Here is a 24,241-nt window from a genome sequence, read left to right as displayed (position 1 = left end):
TAAAAATATTACGATAATCAGAAAATACAATTGTAAAAGTGGTTTAAAAGTTGATATGTTGAATTTTGGTATGTAGTGTGTACAGTATTGTGTGGCAGCATGATTGATGCAGGGTTTAGTACAGGGGTCGGCAACCTTTACTAAAGAGTCATTTTGCCCCCTCGCCTACTAAAGAAAAATAGTCTGGAGCCGCAAAACATAACAGCTTATACACTTTTAAAAGTTTGAGTCTAAATTTTATCAGGCAACAGAGTCAGCAAACATAAGTGCATGCGTCTGCAATTGGCTGGCGACCAGTCCAGGGTGTACCCCGCCTGTTGCCCAAAGTCAGCTGGGATATGCTCCAGCATGCCCCTGCGACCATCATGAGGAGAAGCGGCATAGAAAATGGATGGATGGAAGTGCATGTGTAACGGATGCCAACTAGTGGGGTTGTTATACTACATTGCCGTGGCAGAGCCACTGGGGTGGTCACTCTCCTGCACCCCAGTGGCCACCCCCAACGGCTGGAGGACTATTTTGACAAACGCGGCTCTGTGGTGCAGAACATAAGTTCAGCCTAACCACCGTTTCCGCTTGGACGCATTTCACTACAGCACACAACAGAAGATAGCTGCCTATTTTGAGGAGGAGCTGTCAATAAAAGCGCGTCTAGCATGAACTGCAAGCGGTAGGTAAGGTAGGTAGGTTTCCACTGTCCATGATTACTTTGGTCGGTTCCGGTTAAGTTTTCTCACTGTGTTGACTTTGACTTCAATTGTGAAGCATGATTCAGCACATCTGTTAATAATGGAAGCTCTCTGTAGAAGCATGAGGGTTAAACAGAAGTGCCAGCTAGACAAATCAGGTATCAATTTATTGCCATCCCGATGTGAGTAGTAGTTTCACCTTGGCCACCCCAATGAAGCATTTCTGGCTCCGCTTAAAGCTCACTACCGGACTCCTTAAGAAATGTGCAGCACTGTCAAAAAATATTGGAGCGCTGTGAAGGGGGTCCACAACAAGGAGGCTGAGGAGCTGCGCGCTATTGACCCCTGGTTTAGTGCAAATGATTAGGTGCCAAGTCAGGAGAGAGCCTCATAAAAATGAAAGGATGGGGGCCACTTTGACACATTTTGTTCATTAAATATGCTAAAGGAAATCCAATGTAGATCAATATACTAAACTATCTTAGCTTTGTTTGAGGTGACAAACAAATGAATGTCATAGTTAACAATTTATCTCATTAATCATTCATGTTATTTGGAAAATATGCAGAGGGACAATAAAAACCGATAGTGAGCTGAAAATGGCACCAGGACCGCACTTTTGGACACACCTGATGTAAGTAAACACTTGACAGTGAGACACACCCACGATACACACACCCTTCAGTAAAATACACACTCGCTTCCTCCTTGCTGCATTCGTGTTGACGGACCAGAGTCCACGAATAAAGCACCTTCACACCACCACCTCCACTACGTAAGTCTTTCTATACGCTATACATACCCGAAACAATGTACATCTTCCTGTAGATTACATTCCTGTAGATTATATGTAGTGGAAGCAATTCTATGTATAGATAGATAGATAGATATACGCTACATAGATGGATAGGGAAATTGTAAGAAATATAAGTAGGATTGATAAAGATTGTAAGCAAACCTTCAGAGCAGCAACACCACTACATAAATGTTCGTTTCAAATTTTACTGTTTCTGTTGTCATGTCACAGTGTAACTTATGATTATTATTATTGTTATTGTTGTTGTTGCTTCTTCTACCTGCTTTATAAGAACACAGCATCTAAAGCAAGACTGTTAGAAATAAGAGCAATAATAGCAAGTGTGTGTATAGATGGATAAAAAGTACACTTTATAAAGTATTTGTGTTTATGAAGAGTCATTAGTCACATAGACAAGTGTGAAGAGTAAAAGGTCCCACCCACAGAAATAAAACAAGGCACGTGAAGCTTAGAGTAAGGCTTGTTGAAAAGTACATACTTTATAAATGTACATGCTAGCATTGATAATTGTGTTTTCTTTGTGCTCCTCCCTAATCTCACCTGCAGCAGCACATCAGCAGACTTGTGGGCCCGCAGCCGCATTCCTGCCTGTTTTGTTCAGACATGTCACGCTACACTTTTGGTCTGGAGCCTCTCTCCTGCCACACCTGGAACAAAGACAGGACACGTAGGTAGCAAAGTCAACCTGTGTGCACATGCAAAAGAAGAAATGTTGGCTATCCTGGTGGGAGCACATCACAGATAGATAAGATACAGCAGGGCTCTCCAAGCCATTCGAGAGCGATACTCATTTTCCGACAGAAAATCCAACAGAATATGTTTATTTTACCAGAACATGAACAAAATGTTTGCGTCCACAACTCACATTTGGTATTAAAACATCAACAAACACGCTCACACGGTGGCCTAGTGGTAGTGTGGCATGTTGGCCACACAGTCTGGAGCACTGGAAGATCTGGGTTGGAATCTCCGTTGGGCATCCCTGTGAGGAGGAAAAGGCTTCTTGAGACGTCATCTGTACTTCTGTGTAGAAGGTGTCGGACGTTTCGCTCCTCATCCGAAGAGCTTCGTCAGCAAACTAATAAGTGCTGGTAGCTTAGGCCTTAAATACAGTAAGAGTGGGCGGAATTGGTGTGCCAACACCCTCCTCCTATTGGTTCGTTACACTAAGCCTGGGCGGAGCAGTGGTATAATCCTATCCTGTTATTCACACCTACGATAAAAGGGAAGTGTCGCTCCCTGAATTGGGTATGAACGACTCTGATACTGGCTTGTTAGCATCTATTGTTCTGGCTCGGCCCTGCCTTCACCTCATTTGCAAGACTAAGAGCTGTGGGTTTAGGTCTCAGTAACCTGCTGAACACAGGGTCCAAATTAAACCTCAAACCACCATTCCGGTTCAATGATGGGTTCTGTTGTTTGACAAAAATAGCTTCCTTTACTCCTCTTTCAAACCATCTGTTTTCTTTGGCCAAAATCTTTACCTCGCTGTCCTGAAAAGAGTGATAGGTAGCTTTCAGGTGTAGATGTACTGCTGATTGAGGACCACTAGCATTGTCCCTGCGATGTTGATAAAGCCTTTTTTGGAGCATTTGCTTAGTTTCCCCAATGTAGTGCTCTTTGCATTCCTCATCTTTACAGTGGATGGAATAGACCACATTGCTCTGTTTCTGGTTTGGAGCCTTGTCTTTAGGATGCACTAATTTTTGTCTCAGGGTATTTACTGGTTTGAAATAGGTAGGAATTTTGTGTTGCCATAAGATCCTCTGGAGTTTTTCGGAGACCCCCGCTACATAAGGGACTACCACTCCTCTCCTTTTAGCTTCTGTGGGCTTTTGGGTTTCTTTCCCTACTCTCTTCTTTTGACATTTGTTAAAAGCCCACCGTGGGTACCCACAGGTTGAGAGCGCTCTCTGGACATGTTGTGTCTCCTTTTTCTTTCCCTCAGCACTAGTTGGTATTTGTTCCGCTCTATGTTGGAGGGTCCTAATAACCCCTAGTTTATGTTGTAGTGGATGGTTTGATTCAAAAAGCAGGTATTGGTCAGTGTGTGTGGCCTTTCTAAAGACCTCTGTAAGTAGCTGTCTGTCCTTTCCTATAATTACCTTGCAGTCTAAGAAGGCTAGTTGGTTTTCTTTAGTGTCCTCGCGAGTAAATTTGATATTGGTGTCCACCGCATTGATGTGATCTGTGAAAGACAGAATTTCTTGTTTTTTGATTATGACAAAGGTGTCATCCACGTATCTAAACCAGTGCCTTGGTTTTGTCCCTGAGAAGGATGTGAGAGCCTGTTTCTCCATCTCTTCCATGTACAGATTCGCCACTATGGGTGAGACTGGTGAGCCCATAGCACAACCATGAATTTGTCTGTAGAATTTCCCTCTAAACTGAAAATATGTGGTGTTAAGGCAAATTTCCAGTAATTGGCAGATGTGGTCAGCACTAAGTTTTGTTCTCCGATGCAGAGTTGAGTCCTCGAGCAGTCTCTTCCTCACCACCGAGACTGCTGCTGAGGTGGGGACAGATGTGAAAAGTGAAGTCACATCATAAGACACCAAAGTTTCCTCTGGCTCCAATCTGAGGTCTTTGATGCTCGCCACAAACCCTTTTGTGTTCTCTATATGATGATCAGTGTTGCCTACCAAAGGGGATAAGACTGTTTTTACATATTTCGCTACATTGTACGTGGTAGAGTCAATGCTACAGACAATGGGTCTGAGGGGAAACCCTTCCTTGTGGATTTTTGGAAGGCCATAGATACATGGTGTAGCCTCCCCAGGGTATAACCTATGATACATCTGTCTGTCAATTAGTTCTTCCTTCTCTAACTTTTGGAGACAGTGTATGATTTCTTTCTTATACCTACTGGATGGGTCCCTTTTAAGTTGCTCATATGTGTTGGCATCACTAATTAGACTTGTTATTTTTTCTTCGTAGTCCAATGTGTTGAGAACCACTGTGCATCTGCCCTTATCAGCTGGTAAGATGGTGATGCTCTCATCTTTCTGCAGAGCCGCTAATGCTTTCCTCTCCCCTAATGTGATATTGGACGGTGGTGGTTTGGCACTACTGAGAAGGGCCGATATTCTCAGACGAAGGTCCCCTGCCTCTGTTCTAGAAAGGTTATTGTTCCTGATGGCCGATTCAGCTGCTGTGATATAGTCTACTGTGGGTATCGTTTTAGGAGTCACTGAGAAGTTGAGACCCTTGGTTAATACTGCCTTCTCTGTCTCCGAGAGGCTTCTGTCTGACAGATTTTTGATCCAATTTTCTTTAGTATTGGTCTGATTCCCCCCATCCTTAGTGTTTACGACAAGCTGTGGTCGATTTTCCAATAGAAGTTTCTGGAATTTTCCCTTATGCCTTTCTTTGGTTTTGCTATGGTGCTTCATATAACCTGATTTGGTAAATTCACAAACCTCCTGATAGGTTTCGTGCGTAAGCTTGGTTTGCAATCTCTGATAGAAGGTTTCTACTTCAGACTGTTTATTTTTTATCTCTATGTTAAGTCTCCTAATTCTCAAATTCTGTATTTTTCTGATGTAGTTTTGTTGCATTTTCCTTGCCAAGTGTCCTTGCTCAAGGGACGCTTGCCTCATGCATTTGGGGATTAACCTACTCTGCCTGCATCTAAGATTAAATCTGAGGTGGTTCCTTAAATCTGCTAATTTAAGAGTGGACTTTTCTAAGCTACGTACCAGCAGAAGGATGTCTCTCCCAAAGTTGGTCGCAATGCGTCTGTGTAGGCTCTCAGTCGTACAGGAGTTGTCCATCGAGGAAAAGGCTTCTTGAGACGTCATCTGTACTTCTGTGTAGAAGGTGTCGGACGTTTCGCTCCTCATCCGAAGAGCTTCGTCAGCAAACTAATAAGTGCTGGTAGCTTAGGCCTTAAATACAGTAAGAGTGGGCGGAATTGGTGTGCCAACACCCTCCTCCTATTGGTTCGTTACACTAAGCCTGGGCGGAGCAGTGGTATAATCCTATCCTGTTATTCACACCTACGATAAAAGGGAAGTGTCGCTCCCTGAATTGGGTATGAACGACTCTGATACTGGCTTGTTAGCATCTATTGTTCTGGCTCGGCCCTGCCTTCACCTCATTTGCAAGACTAAGAGCTGTGGGTTTAGGTCTCAGTAACCTGCTGAACACAGGGTCCAAATTAAACCTCAAACCACCATTCCGGTTCAATGATGGGTTCTGTTGTTTGACAAAAATAGCTTCCTTTACTCCTCTTTCAAACCATCTGTTTTCTTTGGCCAAAATCTTTACCTCGCTGTCCTGAAAAGAGTGATTGGTAGCTTTCAGGTGTAGATGTACTGCTGATTGAGGACCACTAACTTTGGGTACCCACGGTGGGCTTTTAACAAATGTCAAAAGAAGAGAGTAGGGAAAGAAACCCAAAAGCCCACAGAAGCAAAAAGGAGAGGAGTGGTAGTCCCTTATGTAGCGGGGGTCTCCGAAAAACTCCAGAGGATCTTATGGCAACACAAAATTCCTACCTATTTCAAACCAGTAAATACCCTGAGACAAAAATTAGTGCATCCTAAAGACAAGGCTCCAAACCAGAAACAGAGCAATGTGGTCTATTCCATCCACTGTAAAGATGAGGAATGCAAAGAGCACTACATTGGGGAAACTAAGCAAATGCTCCAAAAAAGGCTTTATCAACATCGCAGGGACAATGCTAGTGGTCCTCAATCAGCAGTACATCTACACCTGAAAGCTACCAATCACTCTTTTCAGGACAGCGAGGTAAAGATTTTGGCCAAAGAAAACAGATGGTTTGAAAGAGGAGTAAAGGAAGCTATTTTTGTCAAACAACAGAACCCATCATTGAACCGGAATGGTGGTTTGAGGTTTAATTTGGACCCTGTGTTCAGCAGGTTACTGAGACCTAAACCCACAGCTCTTAGTCTTGCAAATGAGGTGAAGGCAGGGCCGAGCCAGAACAATAGATGCTAACAAGCCAGTATCAGAGTCGTTCATACCCAATTCAGGGAGCGACACTTCCCTTTTATCGTAGGTGTGAATAACAGGATAGGATTATACCACTGCTCCGCCCAGGCTTAGTGTAACGAACCAATAGGAGGAGGGTGTTGGCACACCAATTCCGCCCACTCTTACTGTATTTAAGGCCTAAGCTACCAGCACTTATTAGTTTGCTGACGAAGCTCTTCGGATGAGGAGCGAAACGTCCGACACCTTCTACACAGAAGTACAGATGACGTCTCAAGAAGCCTTTTCCTCGATGGACAACTCCTGTACGACTGAGAGCCTACACAGACGCATCCCTGTGAGGAGTTTGCATGTTCTCCCTGTGCATGCGTGGGTTTTGTTCAGGTACTCTGGTTTCCTCCCGCGTTCCAAAAACATGCATGTTAGTAGAAGATGGATGGATGGAACATCAACAAACATTTTTGTTCATCTGCATTTTGAATTTCGGAATGCATTTATTTCTAATGTAACTCACATTATTAACTGAAAACCTGAATGAAAATAAGGCTTGCAGGCACCTCATGCGGCCTTGGGGGCTACATGGTGTCTACGGGCACCGTGTTGGTAAACCCTGGTGTAGAAAGTGCTGCTTTCAGATGGATTTTCCGTCCTGCAATTTCATTCATGGTGCATCTACAGTACAATCTACAGGGTGGGCCATAAATTTCCATTCCATTTTCCTCCGCTTATCCGGGTCGCGGGGGCAGCAGTCTTAGTAGGGAAGCCCAGACTTCCCGGTCCCCGACCACTTCTTCCAGCTTCACCGGGAGGACGCCAAGGCGTTCCCAGGCCAGCTGTGAGACATAATCCCTCCAGCGTGTCCTAGGTCTTCCCCGGGGCCTTCTCCCGGTTGGGCATGCCCTAAACACCTCACCAGGGAGGTGTCCGGGAGGCATCCGGACTAGATGCCCGAGCCACCTCAGCTGGCTCCTCTTGATGTGAAGGAGCAGCGGCTCAACTCTGAGCTCCTCCCGGATGACCGAGCTCCTCACCCTCTTAGGGTGAGTCCCGCCACCCTACGAAGAAAACTCATTTCAGCCGCTTGTATTCGCGATCTCGTTCTTTCGGTCATGACCCATAGCTCATGATCATAGGTGAGGGTGGGAACATAGATCGAACGGTAAATTGAGAGCTTTGCCTTCCGGCTCAGCTCTCTCTTCACCACGACGGTCCGGTACAGCGACCACATTACTGCAGTCGCTGCGCCGATCCGCCAACCGACCTCACGCTCCAACCTTCTCTCACTCGTGAACAAGACCCCGAGATACTTGAACTCCTCCACCTGGGGCAGGACCTCATTCCCAACCCGGAGGGAGCAATCCACCCTTTTCTGACTGAGAACCATGGCCTCAGATTTGGAGGTGCTGAGTCTCATCACAGAAGCTTCACACTCAGATGTAAACCGTCCCAGTAAACGCTGCAGGTCACAGCCTGATGACGCCATCAGGAACACATCGTCTGCAAATAGCAGAGATGAGATCCTAACGCCCCCGAACTGGACTCCCTCAACACCTTGGCTGCGCCTAGAAATTCTGTCCATGAAAATTAAGAACAGAATCGGTGACAAAGGGCAGCCTTGGCCAACGTTCACCGGAAACAGGCTTGACTTACTGCTGGCAATGCGAACCAGGCTCCTGCTCCGGTTGTACAAGGACCAAATGGCGCGTAGTAGCGCGCCACCAATCCCATACTCCCGGAGAACCCCCCAAAGGACACCGCGAGGAACACGGTCGAATGCCTTTTCCAGGTCCACAAAGCACATGTAGACAGGTTGGGCAAACTCCCAAGTACCCTCCAGTACCCTTGCAAGGGTGTAGAGCTGGTCCAGTGTTCCGTGACCAAGACGAAAACCGCATTGCACCTCCTGTAGCCGAGGTTCGATTAACGGTCGTACCCTTCTCTCCATAAATTTCCATACGTAGAAAAAATTATCATTCAGCTTTTTATTTATACAATGTTACCATTTGTTTGGAAAACACATTATTATCAACTTGCATTAGCACAGTTGAAGTTATGCTTCTAATGGTGTTGGTGATACGTTTTTTGAGATGATTTATGTCTCGTATCTTCACCTGATACACTGTGGCCTTCAGATACAAAAAAATATATACATTATACATTTCCCTATGTATGGAAAGTGTACTATCTACAATCAGTCTGAATAGCAAAACAGGAAATCAAGTAAAGTGCTTCACTGACTACTGCTTCATTGTGATGCTGAAGACTGGCGACAGGTGACATATACAGTATGTATATGTATATGTACATGTATATGTATATGTAGTGTAATGATAGTCAGCAGACAAGCTTCACGTTTTATGCAACTTTTTATAACAATGTGGCAGAGCCGTAAAACATGCAGTGTGCTCACTCTAACAGTCACTTCCTGGAACTCCCCCTTATAGGCGGGACCTGTCAATCAACTGGATTATGACGTATCACAGTACAAACTTTCATAAAGCACTACTCATATAATAATAGCCTATTATACAAGTATGACATCTCCCCTTTTAAGAAGGCAGTGGTATCTCTCAGTAAAATATAACATTTAGGTGTTAATTTTTTTTTCCCAAAATAAGATGCAAGATGAGGTCTGTTGTCTGATACTACCTCGTCTGGACTGCCAAACCTTGCAAACACGGTCTTCAACTTTAAGACGACCTGTAAAGCAGTGGTTGTTGGCATGTGGAGTATCTCCAAGAAGCGGGAGAAGTAGTCAGACACTATGAGGTAGGTGTGTTTGTTATGTTCAGAGAGGTCGACTGCGAGTCTCTGCCAGGGTCGTTCAGGTAGAAGTTTTGGGATAAGAGGTTCCTTTCGCTGAGTGTGCTTCATCTCAAGGCACTCCTGACAGGACTTGACCTTCTGTTTAATTTCAGATGAGACGCCCGGCCACCATACGGACATATTGGCCCGCTCTCTGCACTTTGACAGACCTTGATGTCCGTCGTGTATCCGATTCAGGATGTCTGCCCTTAGAACGTGTGGTATTACCATGCGGGTTCCTCTGGTGACAAACCCGTTGTGTTCTGACAGTTCGTTTGTGATGGGGAAGTACTCTCCGACTGCTGCTGGGACATTGCTTATATAGTCCGGCCACCCTGACCTGATGTACTGCAGCACCACTTGTAGGTCACCATCAGCTACTGTGGCTGCTCGTATAGCCTCCAGTCTACATGGAGTGGCTGGCGTGTACTCGACGACGGCGGCTACATAACACTCCACCTCTGAGTGAGTGTCAGTCTCCTTTTCCAGGCATGGTAGTGGACTCCGTGAGAGGGTGTCGGCCACTGTCAGAGTTCTTCCCGGGGCGTATTCAGCTGTTGGCTTGAACCTCATCAGTCTCATAAGGAGCCTCTGACATCGTATTGGAACATTGTCGAGGTCCTTCTTGTTCATGAGCGGCACGAGTGGTTTGTGGTCGGTGACCAACTTGAAGTCATCAAGGCCACACAGATACTTCCCAAATCGCTCACAGGCCCAGACGCTTGCCAGACATTCTTTTTCTATCTGGGCATATCTAGTCTCAGCCTCAGACAGTCGTCGTGAACAGTACGCCACCGGCTGCCAACACCCGTCATGCAGCTGCAGCAGCACTCCGCCAATGCCATAGCTGCTGGCATCAGCAGAGATGGCAGTGGGTCAGTTCACGTCGTAAAACTTCAGGACTGGAGAGGTTGACAGGATATCTTTCATGCGCTGGAATGCTTCCTGCTGAGCGTGGTCCCACGTCCAGGCTGTCTTGGATTTCAACAGTTCATATAGTGGCTGGCCCACTGTCGACAGGTTGGGAATGTATTTTCCAAGGTAGTTGAACATCCCTAAGACACACTTTAACTCCTGCACGTTCTGTGGCTGTGGAAACTCACGGATTGCCGTGACTTTATCCGGGTCAGGCTTGACACCAAACTTGTTGATCACATGACCGAGGAAGCGGATCTGGTTCTGTCGGAACACACACTTCTATCTGTTCAACTTCAAGCTGGCTGACTCTATCCTCTCCAACACCTTATCGAGCCGCTGGTTGTGCTGCTCTGGGGTGTCCCCATGGACCAATATATCATCCATGTAGATCGCCACGCCTTCGAGGCCATTCAGGGTCTCAGCCATTTTCCTTTGGAAAATCTCTGGGGCGCTAGTGATCCCGAAAGGGAGGCGTTTGAAGGCGTACCTCCCAAATGGTGTTATAAATGTGGTTAGCTTGCTGCTTTCTGGACTTAGAGGGATCTGCCAAAAGCCTGAGGCCGCATCTAACGATGTGAATACGGTGGCGCCGCTCAGCTCTGCAGTGATTTCCTCTGCTGTAGGAAGGACGTACCTCTATCTCCTCACAGCTTCATTTAGCCGCTTTAAGTCCACGCATATGCGCACTTTTCCATTTTTCCTCAGAACGGGCACCATTGGCGCACACCAGTCCGTAGGCTCTGTCACTGGTTCTATTATGCCGTTCTCCTCCATGCGCTGGATTTCCTCCTTCACTTTTTTCATGAGGGGCAGGGGTACCCTCCATGCCGTATGCACTGTGTACGGTTGAGCATTCTCTTTCAATAGGATCTTAACTGGTTCTGTTTTCAGAGTTCCATGCTCCCCGAACGCGTCGCAAACTTCTTCAATGCGCTTCACCAAGCCCATTGTTGTAGCTGTGTCTCTGCTCAGTAGATTGTTCGCATTCTGGCTACGGATGACGTACACTGGGAAGGAGTAGAGGTTATCTTTGTACTTTGTGGTGGCTCGGAACTTCCCCAGACAGTCCAACTGACCACCAGGGCTGCACAGTGTGACATTAGGATGCTCTAATTTCTTCTTGGGGGTCAAACTAGTAAATGTCTCTTCACACATTATGTTTGTATCAGCATCCGTGTCGATTTTGAATCTGACCGGTGTTTCCCCTATCACTAACTGTACGGTCCACTGTTCATCAGTTTTGCTGGATTTTGTGACTGCCCCCAGGAAATATGGTACCTCTGAAACATTATCTGAAATGTTTTCTGTCACTTCTCTGACTGATTTAGTGTGACATCTAGACTCCCAGTGACCCACTTTCTGACATTTGTTGCATGTTGATTTCAAGGCTGGGCATTTTTCCTGTTCCTTGTGTTTAGGTTTGCCACACCTTCCACATTTTGGTTCTCCTTGCTCTCCACTTGCTCTCATTCTTTCCACTTGGGTTTTCCTCTGCCTGCTGTTTTTTCCCCGTGCTATCTCCTGCACTGCGGCGTATGTCTCCCCCTGCTGGTGGACTTGAAGTGCAACCTCCTCAGACTGACGTACGGTCTGAACAGTTTGGGCTAAAGTAAGACCAGCCATCAGCTGCAACTTGCGTGATAAATCCTTATCTGAATAGGCGCGCTCGTGTATCACATTCCTCTTAGGATAGAAGTACTCGTCGTATTTTCCTAACACAACATCAAACGTCTTCTTATCGTCCTCGGATATCGTGAAAGATCTAAAAATGTTCTCCGCTTCAGGCCCCATGGCGTAAATAAGTGAACTGACCTGGACCTCTCCGTCCTCTTTATTGAGTTTGGTCGCAACGTGGAAGCGCTGGAAGCACTGCCTCCAATCTGCCCATTCATTCGATCGGTCAAAGGGAAAACTCTCCAACGGATGAAACTTGGCCATTTTTTCAGAAGGAATGCGTCCGTCCGGAACTTCTGACACCATGTAATGACAGTCAGCAGACAAGCTTCACGTTTTATGCAACTTTTTATAACAATGTGGCAGAGCCATAAAACATGCAGTGTGCTCACTCTAACAGTCACTTCCTGGAACTCCCCCTTATAGGCGGGACCTGTCAATCAACTGGAGTATGACGTATCACAATACAAACTTTCATAAAGAACTACTCATATAATAATAGCCTATTATATGACATGTAGTCTTCCTACATGGCTTTTCTGGCCTCTGTGTTAAATGTTCTGTCCAAATCTTTCAGTGGTGCTTTCCTTTTTTCGTGGAAATGTGTTCCCTTGATATATACTGCTCCAAAAAATAAAGGGAGCACTAAAATAGCACATCCTAGATCTGAATGAATGAAATATTCTTATTAAATACAGTACTTTGTTCTTTACATAGTTGAATGTGCTGACATTTATTTCTTATTTTATTTCTTATTTTCATGTATTTATTTATTGGGCGTGCCTTGCTGTCCACCTTGTCTACTGTATTTGCACAACAGCATGTGAAATTGATTGTCAATCTGTGTTGCTTCCTAAGTGGACAGTTTGATTTCACAGTGTGATAGACTTTTGTATGAGCAGTGTATTTGTCATTGTCCAGACTTGCTTCTCCAACTTTCCTCTGGAACAGCTTTCCCCAGCAGTATGTTGAAATGGTTCTTGATGTCAGTGTGGAGTTAGGATGCTATGGCTGTTAGGTCATATCTTAGCAGTGGTGGAATTGTTTTTTTGGAGGCTTTTCGGTGGATTTAGGTCTTTGCTAAAAGCAGCTGATGTTTGCTGCCACAGTCCACACTTGGTCTTGTTTTTGCATCTTTCAGCTTGCCTTGACCATGAGGTAGTCTATCTGGTTGGTTACTTTGTTGACTGAGCTTCTCCGTGTGAAGACCCTTCTTGGTTGTAGTGCATCAAGAGGTTGGTTATTGTTGTTGCAGAAGCCCAGTAGCTGCTGTCCACGCACATACTTTCCTACCACATGAGTTAGGGTTGTGAGTTTACCCACTTTGGAATCACAATTTCCCATGACCACAACCATGTCCCTTGCCAGCAGCAAGTCTATGGTCTTCTGATAGAATCCCAGCTCTTCTCAGCTGTTTGGGCAAACACCTGCACAAGGGAAATAGTTTCCATCTTGCTGGGCTGATTGGGTTGTAGCCAGTGACTTTTTGCATATTGACTCCGGAAAAGGACAAGACGATGGTTGGATGTTTGAAGCCTGTTGTTAGGCCACAAAGATTCCGTGTCGCTATCCTCATTGGTGTTCTTGGGTAGACCCTACTTTCTGAGCTCAGACCTTCCAGCTGAGTAGCCTCCCTCTGAAGGCTTTGCCTCACTGCTGCTGTCCTTGTAGTCATACTTGGTGTAGGTTCTGGCTCTTCTCCAGTCACTATTTGAGTACCAACTGATGCTGTATCACATTGCTTGTGTGTGAGCTTTCATTTCATAACTTCAGGTCTTTCCACGCATTTGTGTAGGCCCTCATGACTGGGACATGATCTTTCTCCCTGGGATCTGAGAATGCTCTCCTTTGCTCTGCTGAACCTCTGCCACCCGTCTCATCGACTCACATGCTGGCACTGTGACAGGTGGTAAACTTAATCATGCCCTGATGTTTCATGACGTTGGTTTGGCTCAAGCCGAGTGTCACCAAAGTATTGCAGAGGAAAGTGACTAACGTATGATTGGTGTTGATGTGGTATTTGAAGCTGGTGAACGCAGAGTAAGCAAACTACAGTGTTACTGCAGAGTAACTACTTCATTCCATCTTATTATTTTGTCCTCTTGATAAGCTTATAAATCAATGTGTTGTTTACGATCGTTCACCTTGTTGGAGTGTTGAAATACTAATCCACACTAATGATTGGTGCACTACACATGCGTTTCAATCAAATGACACTGGATGAGCACCATGACTACAGATGCTGGGAACAGATGGTCTGCTGTCAGTGCAATATTCAAAGATTGTGCATGTTTGCTTCCATGCAGAGATTGCAGTGAGCCCCAACAACAATGTGGTGAACATTTATGAGAAGAAAGGAAAAGAATGGGTGAAGATCCATGAGCTGAGTGAGCACAGTGGCCGGATCACAGGTACAGTCCTTTTATGAGTGGTGGTGGTGGTGGTGTTCTCACACCAAGAAACATTACTGCATGAATGTTTACTGAAATATATGATCTATCTATGCCGCTATCTTTTTTTTACTTTTGCCTTCTTGTAATAAGAGAAGCAAGGCTTCTAGGGCAGACCAAAACATTTCTTCTTTTTAGTCACGTCATGATCACGTTTCCAGGAATTGATTGGGCGCCCGTGTCCAATCGCATCGTGACCTGCGCATCGGACCGCAACGCCTACGTGTGGACTCTGAAGGACGGCTCGTGGAAGCCCACCCTGGTCCTGGTGCGCATCAACCGTGCAGCCACCTGTGTCAAGTGGTCACCTGTGGAAAATAAGTTTGCCCTGGGCAGTGGAGCTCGCCTCATCTCTGTCTGCTACTTTGAGAAGGAGAATGACTGGTAAAAAGCCAACATGTATTTATAAAGCACACACCATTATTGCAAAAATCATAAGCCAAAATCAACATAAGATATACTGTAGTATATACTTGTATACATTATGTAGTATTGCAAAGTAGTAGTAGCAGTAGTAGTAGTTCATATACAGTATATATAGATAATGGACAAAGCAGCGTCAGCATTCAGTTTCATGCAGAAGTAGAGTAACGATGTTGGCATGGCCTTATGATACATGAAGTAGAAGTACTATAAGGATTTTCTGGGTTGCCATTTTGAAGTATTTGAAAAAGTGCTCTGTACTGATTACACAAGCGTAAATGTCTAAGTTGAATGCATGTTTGAAATGATCTTCCTGACATTAGGTGGTTGAGTAAGCACATCAAGAAGCCCATTCGCTCCACAGTTCTGAGCTTGGATTGGCATCCCAACAACATTCTTTTGGCAGCCGGGTCTGCAGACCTTCACTGCAGGTAACTTGACTTGTGTTCTCCATTCTTCACCAACTAAACCAATGATAACTGTTGTGGATGTTCTCATAGGTGCGTTGTGTTAGAAAATATTCCTGTATGTTGCTAAGTAGCACAGTTGTTATTATTATTATTATTATTATTATTATTATTGCAACTTAACTGTTGAAATGTCTAAATATGAATACAACATACGCTCCATGCATAGAACACTGTACTCAATTGAAGGATGAATGCTCCTTTGTCTTCATCTTGTGGACAACTACAGTATATTCTTCCAATCATGACTGTGCCCCACTGCCCGACAACATGCTTGGATGACTTTGCCGTGGAAAAACTTGCACAGAACCCTGACCTTAAACCCACCAAACACCTTCACCACATTTAGAGATGGTGAGATGTTCAAGGAGGGCCTTCTTGAGATGGTCCAACATCAGTGCTAGCTATAATTGTACAGGCCTATAGGGTATATTCTACACACGATATTATTCTATACATTGTATAGCAGGAGTCACCAACGTGGTGCCCACGGGCACCAGGTAGCCCCCCATGACCACATGAGGCGCCTGCAGGCCTGCTTTTCATTCAGGTTTTCAGTTAATAATGTGGGAACACTAGAAAGAAAAGTATTGCCATTTTCATTTTCTAAAAGTAGCAAGAAAAAATGTTGGTGACCCCTGATCTATAGGCTACATGATATTATTGTATGTGATGTATATTATACGCAAAGCCTGGTGTTCCTGGGGTTGCTGTGAGGCAGTCCCTGTGATTACTGTAATGACAGTTCTGTCGCTGGAAAGCATGATTTCCATAGTTGAAGACATGGTTATTTAAAAACAGCATGAATTCTATGCCTGCTAAAGCTTTAAAAAATAATTTGGAAAAAGCTTAACAGGCCTTATGGCCCACGGGTATATACCATGTCTGGTATATACTGTGGTGTATATTGTATATACTGTAGTGTAGTATATTGCATATACTATGGTATATATTGTGTATACAATATACACCGTGGTGTATATTGCATATACTGTGGTATATATTGTAGTGTATATTGTATATACTGTAGTGTATATTGCATATACTGTGGTATATATTGTGTATATTGTATATACTGTGGTGTATATTGTATATACTGTAGTGTATATTGCATATACTGTGGTATATATTGTGGTGTATATTGTATATACTGTAGTGTATATTGCATATGCTGTGGTATATATTGTGGTGTATATTGTGTATATACTGTAGTGTATATTGTATACAGTATATTGTGGTGTATATTGTATATGGATATACTGTAGCGTATATTGTATACGTATATATTGTATGTACTGTAATGTACATTGTATAGATAATAGCGTGTTTGCAAACACGTACGTTTATGAAGCAGCCCAGTCATGCGCTCAAAATTGTGAAATTTGACCGTTGTAGGATTTTCTCCGCCTACATCAAGGACATTGAGGACAAGCCTGGGCCCACTGCTTGGGGGGCCAAAATGCCTTTTGGGGAGGTGATGTTAGAGAAGAAGGACTGTGGGGGCTGGGTGCACAGTGTCTCCTTCTCCCCCAGTGGAGACCAATTGGCCTGGGTGGCCCATAACAGCAGCATCACTGTGGCCGACGCCAGCAGCGGGAAGCAGTAAGTGCTACCGACATGGCATCCGACACATGTTTGACAGCTGATGGCAGCCATGGAATTTGCATCTGGAAATCCATGTACAGATTCATGTGGTAGAGAGGGTGAAGAAGTTGTTTAGAATGGAATAGGCCTAGTTCACTTGATGAGATCACTTGCTTTCTGGATCTTTTGCTGATGTCCTCCTTTTCCAGGACAACCCAGCTGACCTTGGACAGTCTTCCACTGCTAAGTGTCCTCTACGTCAGCCCCACTCACATTGTTGCTGCCGTAAGTATCAACCTCACACCTTTGTGTGCGTGTCTGTGTGTGGGAGACACTTCAGGTGTACAAGTTCTCCTCAGGTTACGAACGAAGTAAGTGGGAACTTCTACCTCAATGGTAGCTAAATGAACTCCTAAGTCACTCACACCGTACAAACCACACATCAAGGACACATCAAATACATTCAGGAAAAGATGAAATGCTGTCTACATTGTAGTGTTTAAGTGTATACATTAGTGTTTAAGTGTATACATTGTAGTGTTTAAGTGTATACATTAGTGTTTAAGTGTATACATTGTAGTGTTCAAGTGTCTACATTGTAGTGTTTAAGTGTATACATTAGTGTTTAAGTGTATACATTGTAGTGTTTAAGTGTATACATTGTAGTGTATACATTAGTGTTTAAGTGTATACATTGTAGTGTTTAAGTGTATACATTGTAGTGTTTAAGTGTATATATTGTAGTGTTTAAGTGTATACATTAGTGTTTAAGTGTATACATTGTAGTGTTTAAGTGTATACATTATTGTTTAAGTGTATATATTGTAGTGTTTAAGTGTATACATTGTAGTGTTCAAGTGTATACATTGTAGTGTTCAAGTGTCTACATTGTAGTGTTTAAGTGTATATATTACAGTGTTTAAGTGTATACATTGCAGTGTTTAAGTGTATACATTAGTGTTTAAGTGTATACATTGCAGTGTTTAAGTGTATACATTGCAGTGTTCAAGTGTATACATTGTAGTGTTTAAGTGTATACATTAGTGTTCAAGTGTATACATTGCCGTGTTTACACGCATACATTGCAGTGTTCAAGTGTATACATTAGTGTATAGATTATAGTGTTTAAGTGTATACATTGTAGTGTTTAAGTGTATACATTGTAGTGTTCAAGTGTCTACATTGTAGTGTTTAAGTGTATACATTAGTGTTTAAGTGTATACATTAGTGTTTAAGTGTATACATTGTAGTGTTTAAGTGTATACATTAGTGTTTAAGTGTATATATTGTAGTGTTTAAGTGTATACATTGTAGTGTTTAAGTGTATACATTGTAGTGTTCAAGTGTCTACATTGTAGTGTTTAAGTGTATACATTGTAGTGTATACATTAGTGTTTAAGTGTATACATTGTAGTGTTTAAGTGTATATATTGTAGTGTTTAAGTGTATACATTAGTGTTTAAGTGTATACATTGTAGTGTTTAAGTGTATACATTAGTGTTTAAGTGTATACATTGCAGTGTTTAAGTGTATATATTGTAGTGTTTAAGTGTATACATTAGTGTTTAAGTGTATACATTGTAATGTTTAAGTGTATACATTGTAGTGTTCAAGTGTCTACATTGTAGTGTTTAAGTGTATATATTGTAGTGTTTAAGTGTATACATTGTAGTGCTTAAGTGTATACATTGCCGTGTTTACGTGCATACATTGTAGTGTTTAAGTGTATACATTAGTGTTCAAGTGTATACATTGCCGTGTTTACGTGCATACATTGCAGTGTTCAAGTGTATACATTAGTGTATAGATTGTAGTGTTTAAGTGTATACATTGTAGTGTTTAAGTGTATACATTGTCGTGTTCAAGTGTCTACATTGTAGTGTTTAAGTGTATACATTGTAGTGTATACATTAGTGTTTAAGTGTATACATTGCAGTGTTTAGGTGTATACATTAGTGTTTAAGTGTATACATTGCAGTGTTCAAGTGTATACATTAGTGTTTACATTGTAGTGTTTAAGTGTATACATTAGTGTTTAAGTGTATACATTGCAGTGTATACATTAGTGTTTAAGTGTATACATTGCAGTGTTTAAGTGTATACATTAGTGTTTAAGTGTATACATTGCAGTGTTCAAGTGTATACATTGCAGTGTTCAAGTGTATACATTAGTGTTTACATTGTAGTGTTTAAGTGTATACATTAGTGTTTAAGTGTATACATTGCAGTGTTTAAGTGTATACATTGCAGTGTTCAAGTGTATACATTGTAGTGTTCAAGTGTCTACATTGTAGTGTTTAAGTGTATACATTTGTGTTTAAGTGTTTACATTGTAGTGTTTAATTGTATACATTAGTGTTTAAGTGTGTACATTGCAGTGTTTAAGTGTATGTATTGTAGTGTTTAAGTGTATACATTAGTGTTTAAGTGTATACATTGCAGTGTTTAAGTGTATACATTGTAGTGTTCAAGTGTATACATTGTAGTCTTCAAGTGTATACATTGCAGTGTTCAAGTGTATACATTAGTGTTTACATTGTAGTGTTTAATTGTATACATTAGTGTTTAAGTGTATACATTGCAGTGTTTAAGTGTATATATTGTAGTGTTTAAGTGTATACATTAGTGTTTAAGTGTATACATTGCAGTGTTTAAGTGTATACATTGTAGTGTTCAAGTGTATACATTGTAGTCTTCAAGTGTATACATTGCAGTGTTCAAGTGTATACATTGCAGTATTCAAGTGTATACATTGTAGTGTTTAAGTTTATACACTGTAGTGTTTAAGTGCATACATTACAGTGTTTAGTGCATACACGACACGCTCAGTTCACGAGACACATTTTAACATTGCTTTTAAGGAAAGTGCAATGAAAATGATCAAAAATGTATGACAATATATTGCAATCTACTCAATTAATTTCTATGTTACACTCTCCTGCACTCTATGTGTATGCTCGCGGCCCCGCCTCCACCCACCGAGACAAAGAGACTGCATGACTGACAAAATGGCTCACTCCGTTCATGCCATTGTTCTATGGAACAAATGCACCAAGGTGCTTAAAGCAATGCACAGAGTGAAACCTCTTACAATACATCGATTATCCCCTTCATTTTCATGTATTGTCTGATTCATTTGTTTTTTTATATTATTTTTTTCATCCCGGGCCTACTGCCCATGAGACAATTTTTTTCTGAATGAGAAATGTTGTCACGTTTTAATCTTGCGACATCTTGTGACTCCTATAGCATTCCAACGGCGTTTGCTAATTCATCCAAGAGTCACGAGACGCTGCTTGTACAATATCAGCATCAAGTACTTGTTGCAGGTTCCTGAGTCAGCATCTTTTCAAGCAAACTTTCCAGCATTTTGGAGCATTTTAGGTAGATGCATGCCATCATCTGTGCAGTGAAAAACTAACATCAAGTGCACCAGCGTCATGACAGTTGACTCTGTTCTGCCTCATTGTTGACACCACTGTTTCACGGCCACTAAGTGAGCAGTAACTGTAAAGTTAGAATGTGTAAATGAGGTGGACCACAGAAAGAGAGCTGAAGGCAAGTCTTTTATATGTACTACAAATGAATATTAACTATTAATTCATATTAACTATTGATTTAGCACCAAAATGAGTTATTTTGGATTAGTTACTGGTGTTTATTTATAACATTTATTTAACAGTAGTGGTCATACTCATCTAAATACAGGTCAGCTGTTGTAAGCATTGAAAATATCAACTTACAAGGTACATTTGTGTCTTTCAGGGACATGACTGTTGTCCCTACCAGTTCACCTACAAAGGATCAGGTGCTCTAGAATTTGTAAAGAAACTGGACATTCCCAAGCAATCTTCCAAAGGTGGCATTTCAGCCATGCAGCACTTCCGTAACCTGGACAAGAAGGCCACCGACGACGACTGCAACGAGTTGGACACCCTGCACCAGAACAGCATCACGTGAGATGTTTTCTTCTACCTTCTTTATCTATTGAGTCAGTGAGAGTATATTTTTATCTCTGTCTTCATCCACGTTTATTTAAATGTTCATGTTCATCTATACTATAAAAAATACTCAATTGTGTTTTTCTTTGTTTTTTTCTCAATTTGCCTTGATACAGCATCACAATAGAACGTAGATAACCAAGGGGTTTTAAATATATGACATTTACATACATACACGTCATACTTACATACACTATGTCTAATAATCAATTCAATTCAATTCCAATTGAAGAATTATACCATGCAAAATCCCTCCTTTTCAGGGGATCAATAATACAACAATGGACATCATTGTAAATAGAACCAGAATTTCAAGACACTCAATGAAGTGGGGAGTCCATGAACTTCCCCAACGTCTCAGTCTGCTCCCGAGAGACACTTAACGTTCACTGTTTGTCTTTTGTAGGCAGTTGTGTGCGGTAAAGGCAACAGACAAAGTGGACAAGTACAGCAGTGTGGGTCTGGATGGAGCCATGGTCATCTGGGATTTGAAGGTACAATAGATATGCTAGAGCATAAACATGGAGAAATCTTTTATGCATTCACAACAAACACAATTTTCACAACATGCTATTAATGTCACACAATGGAATATTCGATCACTCAATAGAATGTACACAATGGAATGTTCCATCGCACAATGGATTTAAGGTCTTTTTTAAGATGAGGCTTATTTGGGAATGTCATATTGATTGATATTTGTTGTTTATTTGCATATTACTCATCAAAGTGATGCATGATATTTTCTAAGACGGAGTCTAATGTTTGTGCTTGATTTGCAGTACTGAAGCAAAGACAGTTGTGGTTCTGGTACACACAAGGAATACTAGTCCAAGATTATGCTTCTGTGGATTACAATTGGATATCAGATGAGAAACATTCTCATGTATTTGTCAATAAAATGTAAGTTCAAAAGGAGCATCATTTTTCATCATGTAGTGTACTCCTACTGTCTTACTGCAGTATTACAGTTGTGTGTGAAAATGATGCCAAATTGTGCTGACAATCTTGGAATATCTTTCTGCCACAAGAAAAGTCACTGTTGTGTTTTCAGATGATTGCATGCATTGTAAACCTGCTCAGATCACGATTACTTTCCACAAGTATTAACGTAACGTGTACACCATTAAACAGTACCTCAGGATCATGAAAAACTGTATGTACTTGAAAAAAGGTTGGTTATACACAAATCTTATAATATAAACAAAGTGTGCTGTTTGGTGCAAAAGTTTGATTTTGACCACGTTATGTGTAGTTTTGGATTCGGTGCTTCATTTTGCAACACATATGAGGTATTTTGCAGTTTGGGTGTATTGTTTTGGAAATTGTGTTAAGTTTTTGATCAAACGAGCATAGTTTGCAAAATTGAGTTTTAGCAATTGGAAAAACTAACATAGAACTATGTGATACGAGTGGAATTTACAAAACGTGATGCATGTAATGAATGTAGTTTTGCTACTTTCTGCGTAAAACTGTAAAAATTGGATATTCTACAACACATGAAAGCTGTGTGAGTCATGAAAGAGTCGTTCATAACTCGCAACTTTTTTACTGAATCGGGACTCACGGGTAATTGTGTCCTTTAACTCACCCCAGTTATGCTAGCTAAATTAAAGAAAGAAACCAGGTAATGTGTCATTGATTTTGGTACTGTTACGCTAACTCAAATAGTGGCAAGTCAGTGACTGACAGGTGCTTGGCAGGCCCGCCTGTTTCACTGACTGTTGGGGGCTTGACAAAGACTGCAAGCTTCAATATTTTTACATTAGAAATTTAATTTACATGTATTTCGGATTTTAATCAACTTAATAACAAACAAATCCGAGCAGCCATTTGAGAGCTGAAAGAGACTACTCTTTTAAGGGAGCCGAGACAAAAGAAACGTCTCCCATAAAAGCCGAAATTCCCATCACTGTTGGTTTAAAATGACGGGGTGGGTGGGACTTGTTGCGCATGTGCGAGATTTTGATGACAAATCGACGACCCGATTCACTTAGTGAGTGACTGATAGAACTCGAAACAGTAAAAGAAATCGAGTTTACCGTCACAAAAATGGGTTGACACCACTGATCTGTATAATATATCTGGATAGCTCATTGGCGATGACTTGTGAAGGCAAACGGCCGCCATATTGCTACTCGCAAGAAAAAAATTCTCGGACAAGCTTTTGCATTCGTGGTGAACTTCTTTTATTAATTCGGATTGGACACAAATTTTGCCTTAAGATGCCTGCATGTGCAGCTATTAACTGCACAAATCGCCAGTTCAAAGGCTGTGGACGAACATTTCACCTGTAAGTATGATTGAAATGTAGATTTATGATTGATAATTTAAGGGTTTTGCACTGTCGATCTCTCAGATATTTTTGATCGTGTAAAATTCCTCTGATTAAATATATGTCCAGAATTGATACGTTTATATACCTCTATAATAGCTAAGAGGAAATGTACGTACTTTTTTGTTTTATCATGATATATGTATTTTTTTAAGGGACGAAGGTTGCGTTACTTGAAGGAATGGGAGAATCTCAGTGCTTCCATGATGCTTACCAGGCATTGTATACAGTGCAGTTAGCAAGTCAGTTTGCATACAATTGACCACGCATTACCCTTCATTTGGATAAACAACCTTTTTTTTTTTTTTTTTTTTTTGCTTTTTATGACTGACGTAAAAGGATTCATTCATATGATATGTTCTGGAAAATAATATTACTGAACATGCATACAGGTATGTTTGAGATTGCAAACAACGTATTGTCTTACCCAAAGCATATGGTTTTGCTTCAGTGTTGTTTTTTCCTGTGTGTGTGTGTGTGTGTGTGTATGCATTTACAGTTATTACACATTATGGTTATCACATATTATTCCTGTGGTTTTTGTTCAAATATATTTCTATATCAGAAAAGAGGTTATTTCTATTTCATAACACAAACAAAAAAAAAATAAAAATCAGCAAAATGTTAAATGATTTTAAAACTTGTCCAAAGTCACTCTGTTTTATGATTCATATTTTGTACAGACGAGAGCATAGTGAATTGTATGAAAAAGGGATGGGATATGCAATTCAAATGAAAATCTCTTTCTGGAGGAGTAAAACTATCATTGCTATAGGGGAGTGCTGAGCCAGGGTGCACAGTAGAATTTTGTCCCAAAGGCAATGAGAATTGGAAGGGGAAAAAGTACATTTAATGTAGCCAAAAGATAGAGAATAACGTATCAAATCGTTTTTAAGGGACGAAGGTTGCGTTACTTGAAGGAATCAATCAATCAATCAATCAAAGTTTATTTATATAGCGCTTTACAATAGCCTACAGGCTCCCAAAGTGCTTTACAACAAGACGATACATAAGAACACAGCATAAAAGCAGAACATAAACACAAAGTAAACACAAAATAAAAACTCTATAAGAAAGTGCTTCAGTGCTGCAGAGTGCTAAAAGCCTTTAAAAGTACGTAAA

The 24,241-nt window shown here is 41.7% G+C and overlaps 1 protein-coding gene across 2 annotated transcripts; it reads left to right on the top strand.

The window, feature by feature from the left end:
* The first annotated feature begins 1,345 nt into the window (after positions 1–1,345).
* On the top strand, positions 1,346–23,462 carry zgc:86896 (uncharacterized protein LOC415190 homolog). Of its 2 annotated transcripts, XM_054760304.1 has the most exons (10): positions 1,346–1,464; positions 2,053–2,173; positions 14,166–14,270; positions 14,471–14,693; positions 15,056–15,163; positions 16,595–16,801; positions 16,993–17,068; positions 20,549–20,739; positions 21,191–21,278; positions 21,567–23,462. In XM_054760304.1, exons 2-10 carry the CDS (start codon positions 2,110–2,112, stop codon positions 21,570–21,572), a joined length of 1,068 nt encoding a protein of 355 aa, XP_054616279.1. In that variant the 5' UTR covers positions 1,346–1,464; positions 2,053–2,109; the 3' UTR covers positions 21,573–23,462. The 2 variants fall into 2 exon arrangements, with proteins under 2 accessions (XP_054616279.1, XP_054616278.1); XM_054760303.1 differs by having other exon boundaries at positions 21,191–23,462.
* The last annotated feature ends 779 nt before the right edge of the window (positions 23,463–24,241 follow it).

This window comes from Dunckerocampus dactyliophorus, chromosome 18 (assembly GCF_027744805.1).
Source record: "Dunckerocampus dactyliophorus isolate RoL2022-P2 chromosome 18, RoL_Ddac_1.1, whole genome shotgun sequence".
In the NCBI taxonomy this organism is placed as follows: Eukaryota; Metazoa; Chordata; class Actinopteri; order Syngnathiformes; family Syngnathidae; genus Dunckerocampus; species Dunckerocampus dactyliophorus.
This window is presented reverse-complemented; position numbering and strand designations above follow the sequence as displayed.

What these genes read in the sequence shown, in the direction of transcription:
- zgc:86896 (XM_054760303.1), top strand. Translation starts at nt 2,110, where the DNA reads ATGTCACGCTACACTTTTGGTCTGGAGCCTCTCTCCTGCCACACCTGG. An exon ending in GCACAGTGGCCGGATCACAG is followed by an intron (nt 14,271 to 14,470) that starts GTACAGTCCTTT and finishes TCACGTTTCCAG; the next exon opens with GAATTGATTGGGCGCCCGTG. An exon ending in TTTGAGAAGGAGAATGACTG is followed by an intron (nt 14,694 to 15,055) that starts GTAAAAAGCCAA and finishes TCCTGACATTAG; the next exon opens with GTGGTTGAGTAAGCACATCA.